Here is a 9188-nt window from a genome sequence, read left to right on the forward strand (position 1 = left end):
TAATCCAAAAGACCCAAATGAAGATACAACATATAGAATTAATTACATATGAACACAAACAGTGCATTTTAACCTAAATTAAGAACTAAGATAGACTAATAATAGGTATATATATATATACATATAACAAAATAACTTAGACCAAAACATACCAGTTTTCAAATGGCTGCTGCTGCTGGTAACATCCAACCTATACTCCAACCCAAGAGTAATCCAGCTCCAACAAGACCAAAACCCAATGCAATAGCAATTGCAAATTTACCAAAATCTCCATCACGTTTCTTTTCCCTAATTCTCTTTTTCTCTTCCTTTTCTGGCTTTTGACCCATCCATGGAATATTATCCACAGGAAATAGAGTCCTTATTGGCTGGTTATTATGGTTCTTAATCTGGAAATAGAGGTTTTCTAGCTGCAGAAGTTGAAACCATTGCTTATAAGCAAACATATGAGAAGCTTGTCTGAAGAAAAGCTTCAAAATGTGTTCTTTTTCTGCATAAGCTTGTTGAGCTGCCTTTTCAGCTACTCTAGCTCGCGTTTGAGAATGGAGTAACGCGTCCAGCAGCTCTGCCTTGCTCCGATCATCTTCACTGTTTCAGGAAAAAAAATTAAGAAAAAGTTTCAATGTTACTTCTTAATCAAGGGAAAACAACATAGAAATGAAGGAAGGACTTGTTCAATCTTGGGTATGTCTTGGATACCCGAACAAGGCCAAAGTGTGTGGGTGTGGGTGTTACCTTTTCTCCCTAGTGCGGATATTCGCATTTGAAAGGCTAAGCTTATGCGATGAGGATGACAATAATACCCGATTATTATTGTTGTTTGATCCTGTCGAGCCGAAATATGCATACGGGTCCTTCTTCGTATGAGTATTCTGAGGACAAGGAAGGTCACAATTCTCGACAACATCGTGTGATCTCTGAGCAACAAACGAAGCCAAATCATATCCTTCAGCCATTCGCCACCACGGCTCTGTTTTCTCACTACTCCAAGGCGATGATTCAGAATTATAACTATTATCCTTTGATTTTTCAATATCCATCTCCAAAAATTCGTAAGAATCATCCATGTTATCGATTTTAAGCTGCTCTTGAATCTTCTCCATATCAGAACTAGGTCCAAAGATCTTACGGACATCAGTTACGACATCATCTGAGGTATTTAACCGATCATCATCATCGGTTAATCCACCACCACCAACACCACGTGGGTGTTCATAGTTAGGTTTTGTTTGAAGCCACCATCTTGATTCAGGAGAAAGATTTGAGAGTGATGGATTTGTATTGAAAGGCATAAATCCTAAAGGGTGATTATAACCCTCTTTGTCAATAGGATTATTATTTGTGGGTATTTGATCAACCTGGTTGGATGATGCAGAAGATGAAGGACAACAAGCTAGTTTAGGAGCCCTTTTAGCATCTTCTTGCACAAAACAACGATTGGCTGTTCTTTGCCAAGCAGCCCTAACTTCAGCAGCTGCCATTATTCATCCATTAAACCCTAAATCAACAAATAAAAATACATGTTTGAATGATGATGATTACAAGCATCAATTCTTCAAAAGAAAGCTTTAATCTTTAAACATAAATCTAAAGAGATAAAATGATTGTAAATAGATCAAGATGAAGAAAACAATAACCGACTAAAACAAAGAAGAAGAAGATGAACCTGTAAGATAATTCAATAGAGAAGAGAGAGAGAGAGAGTTTAGATCTGAATGAAATTGAGCAGGTAAATCAAATCCAATCCAATCCAGTTGGCGAATGAATGATGATCGACGTTGAAGAAAGAAAAGGGTATGCGATTTTCCTCGTCTTTTCTTGAATGATTGAAGAATGGATCCAAGTAAGTAATATAAGGGTAATACAAAAATTGTCAAAATTTACAAACTTATCTCTCTTCTTTAGATTTGGAGTTTATACCCAAGTCGTCATAGTCTTCAATCGTCATATATTATCAGTTTATTTGTTTGTTTCTACTGTATTCATGCTATTTTCGCGCCCTCAACGACACCGTTTCATACATTGTTGCTCTTCACGCTACGTTACAACCGTATTTACTCGGAGTAAAACGAGGTTGTCTGGATGCTGTTTTTTTTTTACTACAAACTTAAATATCTTAAAAGGTTTCGTTTTTTAAAAAATTCAATCAAAATTAAATTTTCAAATAATCACATTATTAATTAAAATAAAAAATAATAAACTAAACGAAAGATTCAATGAAAGCAGGTACACAAGCATGACATGTGGGTAGAAGAGAGAAAATTTTCAAAATGTCCCGAAACGGCCATTTCGGAACAAATTTTTTTTTTTTTTTTATTCCCAAAATGACCGTTTTGAGACCCGAAATGAGTGGTTTCAGGACCCGAAATGAGCACTTTCGAGACGTGAGGACAACCTGACAGGCCACGTCGGATTCGTGGACCTGCTTTCGTTGAGTTTATCAATCCTCAACTAAAATATTAAAATACTTTATATTTTAAATTATTATTTTTTATTTTATTTATATATATATATATCAATACTCTTTAAGTTTTTTTTTTACCAAAAATAATTATTACCATCTTAAAATCATCACCAATAATTATCTTTTTCTCTTTTTAAATTAAAAAAAAACAATCATTATTTTTAATTATACCATCATTATTTTTAATTAAAATTTAATAAAAAAACATTATAAAAATTAACTAATTCACATCTTCTATTGCATTTAAAATATGTTAAATTGAAGTGAAGATATATTATATTTTTTTCATTAAAAATATATCAACCAATTAAAAATCTTAATACTTAATAGTTGTTGTGTGTGGTAATGTATAATATTAGGATAACTAACTAACCTAAACATTCATAATCCCTATGTCTTAAAATATACTATTTAGAAGTTTTAATGAGTTTTTTTAAAAATATATTGTTTGAATATAAAAGTGTGGTATTTATTTAAAAAATAATTTTTAACATTTTTTTATTTATTTAAAATTTAAAATTACTAAAAATAAGTAAACTTCTTTTAATATTTTAATAAATAAATTTAATAATTAAAATAGTAATATGCTATAAAAAAAATATCATTTAAACACTTTTGAAATCCCTCATTCTATCATATCAAATTAAATACACAGTAGCGGTGACTTGAATGTAGTTTGTTTTAAATTTTTACATTTTTTATATATATTTAGAAAAACTACAAGAAGAAATTAAAATAAATATATAAATAAAATTGATATTATTGAATTATTACTTTCACAATTAAATAAAAAATTAAGTCAAAATGATGTCCTTTGAATTTTGATTAACAAAAGTTTTTTTTATTATTTTATTATTTAAATTATTAATTAAAATATCAAATTGTATTTGCCTCATTTTTATATATTAACTCAAATAATCATTTTTTTCATTAAATAAAAAATTAAACTATAAGCCAAACTTCTTCAAATAATCCTCAATCAAACAAAACAAACAATCTAGGCTTTTATTAAATTAATTTAAAATTAAAGTTGTTTACATAAGAAGAAACAAATTTATATATCTCCTGAATTTTGTTTTAGAAAAAAACATTTAAAATGGATCATTATTGTGGGTGGTTATAAGTTGGTGGTTTGAACTTATGTTTTTTATAAAATAAATCAAACTAGGCCTAATTTAATATACTTTTTTTTTCTTTAAAAAATAGGATGAACAAAACAAAACAAAACAAAACCAAACAAACATGTCGCAAATATCGTATTAGTAATGTCAAGTGTGGGCCAAAACTTAAAGATTAAGGCTTTAGTTTTGTTAATTATAAATGGTTGAACTAATTATATTAAAAATAAAATCAAACTTAATTAGCTGAATAATATGACACCATTTAATTAAATAAGTTAAATAATATCAAATATATATACAAATGTTTAACTAATAAGCTAAAAAAAATATCCTAGAGTATTAAAAGAAAAAAAAAATATATATATATATATATATATATCAGGATTATTCAGCATGAGATGGAAACGTGTCAACATCCTAGCATACCAGTTTATGTAAAGAGGGTCCCACGTGTGGGGTCCACCAGATGTTAAGAGATAAGAAAGAAGATTAGAAATGTGATGACGTGACACTGCAAACTTAATTCATTTGTTTTGGCTCGAAATCTATTAAATATTTATTTTTATTTAATGGAGAGTAATATTGAATAAGTTGTTACAAACAAATTGTTTTTTTTATAAAAAAAATTAAACATTCTGTAAAATTTTAAAATTTAAGTAAATTTAAACTAATTAAACTATTAACATTTTAATTTTATTATAAGATTTTATAAAAATATATTAATTTGATATAATAGTATCGATTAATGTTTGATACGTTATCAATAATGTTGGTAAATTAAGTTCAGATACAGAAGACAAAGATTTGAACCATCGCAAAAGCCTACATAGAATTGAGATTTGAACCATCGCAAAAGCCTACATAGAATCGAGTTTCAAGTTTTGTCTAGGATTGTGATTTACCTTTCTCAACTCAGAACGCTAATATAAATCAAGAAAGAGAGTTATATGTCATTGTTTAAAGGTGATACGAAAGAAGAAGAGAAAATAATTTTTCTCAATTTCTCTCGTTGTTTTGAAATGAGAGGACGTTTTAATGTTCGAGTTCGATCTCTAATTATCACGATAAAACACATGGACAAAAACATATGGAATGCTCTCGAAACTAATTAATTTGATATAGGATAGTGAAATTTATTGTGAAGGGGTTTTACTATTTTATAAAAAAAGAAGAAGTTAAATTTAAATTTATAATTTTTTTATTATTTATTTAAATAAATGAATTTATATAGTTTATTTTATGAATATTATTTATTTAATTAATTGTATATATATAAGTAATATATAATTAATATCCTTGTAAAATAATTAATTATTATTTAAAATAAAATCTACAGTTTATAAGTTTACAATTAAAAAATAATTTTAAATAAAATTTTAATTTTAGTTGTCTTGTTTAAATGTATTAAAAACATGTAACTATAATAATACAAATAAGCTCGTAACTAAATCAATTGATAATAATTAGTAAATAAATTAAACCCAATAAGCTAAATTAAATTAGATCTATTCAGGTTTGAACATAGACCATTGTATTTATTAAAAATGATAAAATTATATATATATATATATATATATATATATATATATTTAAAAGAAATAAAAAAAACTCTTCTAAGAGCTAATATAGATTCTTAGATTTTTTTTTTTTAGAATTTTAACATTTTTTTTTATAAATTTTCTCTCTCACAATTACTATTATTCACACCTCAAATCATTTATTTTATTAATTAAAATATTAAAATACCCTTTTATATTTAAAAATTGAAAAAAAAAACATTATAATTTAAAAATCCAAATATCCTACTTTTTTTTTTTTTTTTCATCCACCAAATTTTTTAAACAAGATCCCAACAAATCCTAAAAAACCAATATGGAACAAAGGGAGATTAATTAACACATTAATTCACTATTTAAACTATATATATATGTAACAGAAGTGTTTGGTAGATCATAGATGACAAGATTACATATCATTTTCATTGTGTATTTGAATTTATTGTTTATTTGGGAATCAATCTAGGCCAAAGATGAGTAATTTATAGAAAATAAAGAAACCCTTAAACTAGTAATAAAATATGATAAGTACCTCAGCTTTTTATTTGTTATTTAACCGCCTCAATTAATTTTAAATGACCATTTTTTTAAGGATATCTAGCTAGATTCTTTCTATTGGATTTATTTTTTTTAGCAAATTTTCCCAATAAAAAATATCATTGAACATCAATTTTTAATGATATGAATACAAAGTTTAATATAAAGAAATTCATGTCCATTAAGTGTTATTTAAAACCCTTTTTAAACTTAATCAATTTAAATAAATAAGAAAGTTTTAAGAGTGATATGAAACTTTAGAACTTGTTTAAGGGCTTATTTATGAATTTTCTCACCTAATTAGTGTTGCTTGTTATAGGCACTTTGTGCTTTAAACATTGGAATTCACGAAAAGGACGTTTTAAAGATACAACAAATTTAAACAATATTACTTTCAAATAATATAATAAAAGAAAGACCACAATTACATACTCATAAAATATAAAATTATTAGTTTTCATACTTTCAAATGATTAAGGTATTAAATACATTATCAAATTATCTTAATATGATTATTTCCTTGAAAAATTGATCTGAAACGAAACACTTTTTCTATGGTATTGTAGAAGATATAATACAACCCTAATTGTTATTCTCGAATCGCTCTAGACCCCTTTACTAATAAGAGGCTAAGAGCGTAGGAAGTGAAAAAATAAAAATATTTGCACAAAAGACATTAGAAAGGGTTCTTAAAACTTAGGATTTAATTTTACCCAGATTTGGAGAAAAAAAAAGGTAGGTATGAAGTTACTTTTAATTCCTAAGATATTTTATTTTAAAAGTTTTAGAGGGGATAGTCTCTTTCTTTCTAGCAAAATAAAGAGTGGTCCAGAATTTGATTTTCTTTCTCAACTTACAAATTTATTGGTGGAATTGGTTAAAGGTAAGTTTGGTCCCCCTTTATAAAAAAAACAATAGGCGGATTAATAATTGGAAATTGCTGGTTTTAGACACCAAAACTTATTATAATATAATAAGATATTTGGAGGGAGTAATCATCTAGGGTGTTTTTTTTTTCTTCCTTTATTTATTTATTTATACTTTTTAAATTTAAAACTATTTTAATGAGTTATTTGGGATGAGTTTTTTTCCTTTCTAAAAATTAAAATTTTAAAAAGTTAAACTTTTGTTTTTATTTAAGGAAAAAAGCTCACTTAGACGTATGTACTTGTACAACTAGCTCACTTAGACGTATGTACTAATATATTTTCTCTCTCTTCCCTTTTCATTTATTATTTCGTTTATTACTAATAAATGAACCCTCTATTTTTATTTTTATTTCTAATTTTTTTATTATTTCTATATGAGTATTTATGATTGATTATTTTAATTTTATTTTATATATGAGCATTCATAATTAATTATTTGAACTCTATATTTATTCTTCTTTTTTATATATTTTTTTTATATTCACATTAATTATTAATTATTTTAAAATTGTTTGATCCCAATAATTGAATATAACAATGAAAATTCTTTCAACAATAAAAATTCTTAAACACAAAAATAAATTAATTAATAATTAAGAATTGAATAATAATAAAAACTCATTCATCAAACACCAAAAGAGTAATAATCAAATATTAGACAAAACAATTCTTTTACTACTAATATAAGTCGTGAATAAAAATTAAATAAAAAATTATTAATTTCATTTTTATTTATATTAAACTAAATAAGAAAAAAACTATTTTTTATTTTTATTATATTAAATTAAATAAGAAAAAACCCTTCACAAAACAAATTACAAGAAAACATAAAATTCATAAATAAGTTGTTAAATTATTTTAAAAAAATAAGAATTTAAGAAATATAAGAAATAAAAACTAATAAAACAAAAGATGAAATATAAAAAAAAAATTAATATTAAAATAATAAAAAAATTAAGAATAAAATAAATTACTTAATGAAAAAGAAGGAGAGAGAAAATATATTAATATTTAATTAATAAATATATAAATTTAAAAATAAAAATTAACCATGATTATTAAAAGAGGCTAAATGAACCAATTTTTGATAGTACATATGTTTTAATGACCTTTTATTAGTACATACGTCTAAGTGAGCTAGTTATACAAGTACATACGTCTAAATGAGCTTTTTTCCTTTATTTAATACATAATTTATTTTAGAGTTTATCTCTAAAAATTGCTTATTATTTATTTAATTTTCAAAATTATTCTCTAAAAAAAATAAACTTAGTACTTTTTTTTCTCAATGAATTATTAAAAAAAAAAAAAAAGTTAAAAAGACATTTTCTTTTCTAACATCGAAATGTGTATGATTTCTCTTCATCACTCAAGTTTGAGTTGCTATTGTGTTTTTGTTTAATCCGACATCATATTTAGTTAACTCAATTTTTTCATCTCGAATTTTTATAATATAAATAATATCCTAAACAGTTGGTGAGTTGTTTGTTACTATCCGATTGTATTTGTGGGAATTTATCGTGTCCATCCCTTTTTTAGTGACAAAAGAGAAAATTTATCTGATTATATTATTTTGACTATATATTTAAAAAAGAAAATTTGAGAGTTGCATACCCATCTCTCCAGCTAAGAATAATTCTTACGATAAAGATAAAAAATTTTCGACAACATTTCAATAATTCATTCATTTCGTTTGTAGGTTAACTCGCTTGATTATTAAATCTTTTCTATTTGATTTTTTTTTTTTTTAAGATTATTCTTTCTGCAATTTGATATATAAATAATTAATTGCTTATATTAATTTTATATATATTAATGAGAATCAATTCCTTATAAAAAAAACAATATTTTTCAAATATTTTTACAAAATTATCAAATTCATTGTAATACCCACAAAGATACAAAATTGAAAATACACAAATAAAATTGTTTATCATTATTCTTTTTCATTTTTAAAATAGAAGATCATGTCAAAATCGGCATAAAGAATAGAATAATAAGAAGAAAATGAATTGAAAATCTATTAATCACAAGACTAAAAATAATATTTTTAACTTAAAAATATCACAAATTAAAATTATTTTAACTTATAAAACATTACAAATTTGTTTTAATTTGTTTTTACATAAAAACAATTTTATATCAAACTATTCTTTAGTGAGGAAAAATTGAAAATTCATCCAATTGTTATTTAACATAGCTATAGATGTAAAGGTTGACCATGCTCGAGATTCGAGACGAAGATATCAATTGAGTCGGTAAATTTTTAATATTCAAAAATATGTTATCTTAGTTATGACCGTGTTTAATTCCCTATTCATGTACACTTCAATGTTACCATCTAAAATAATATAAATTTGAAATGACTCTTTATCCCATACAAAAACATAAATAGTTTCCCCAGCATATTGACACCTGACCAAATTTCCAGCCACGTGTCACAATCGGTAACCTTTTTAGGTGATAATACACCATATATTTTCAGTGGAAGAAGAATGTATAAATCATAAACTTAATCGAAAACGTCTAAAGATATGGGTTTTCAATTCATTTATTACTACTGCAGAAACCACTACAAGGC

At 24.9% G+C, this 9188-nt stretch overlaps 1 protein-coding gene across 1 annotated transcript; it reads right to left on the reverse strand.

The window, feature by feature from the left end:
* LOC124919461 lies at positions 1-1914 on the reverse strand. The gene is made up of 3 exons (XM_047459700.1): positions 1667-1914; positions 736-1498; positions 1-588 (listed from the first exon to the last, which is right to left on the reverse strand). Exons 2-3 carry the CDS (start codon positions 1479-1481, stop codon positions 159-161), a joined length of 1176 nt encoding a protein of 391 aa, XP_047315656.1. The 5' UTR covers positions 1482-1498; positions 1667-1914; the 3' UTR covers positions 1-158.
* Between the last annotated feature and the right edge of the window lie 7274 nt (positions 1915-9188).

This window comes from Impatiens glandulifera, chromosome 1 (genome assembly GCF_907164915.1).
Source record: "Impatiens glandulifera chromosome 1, dImpGla2.1, whole genome shotgun sequence".
Taxonomy (NCBI): Eukaryota; Viridiplantae; Streptophyta; class Magnoliopsida; order Ericales; family Balsaminaceae; genus Impatiens; species Impatiens glandulifera.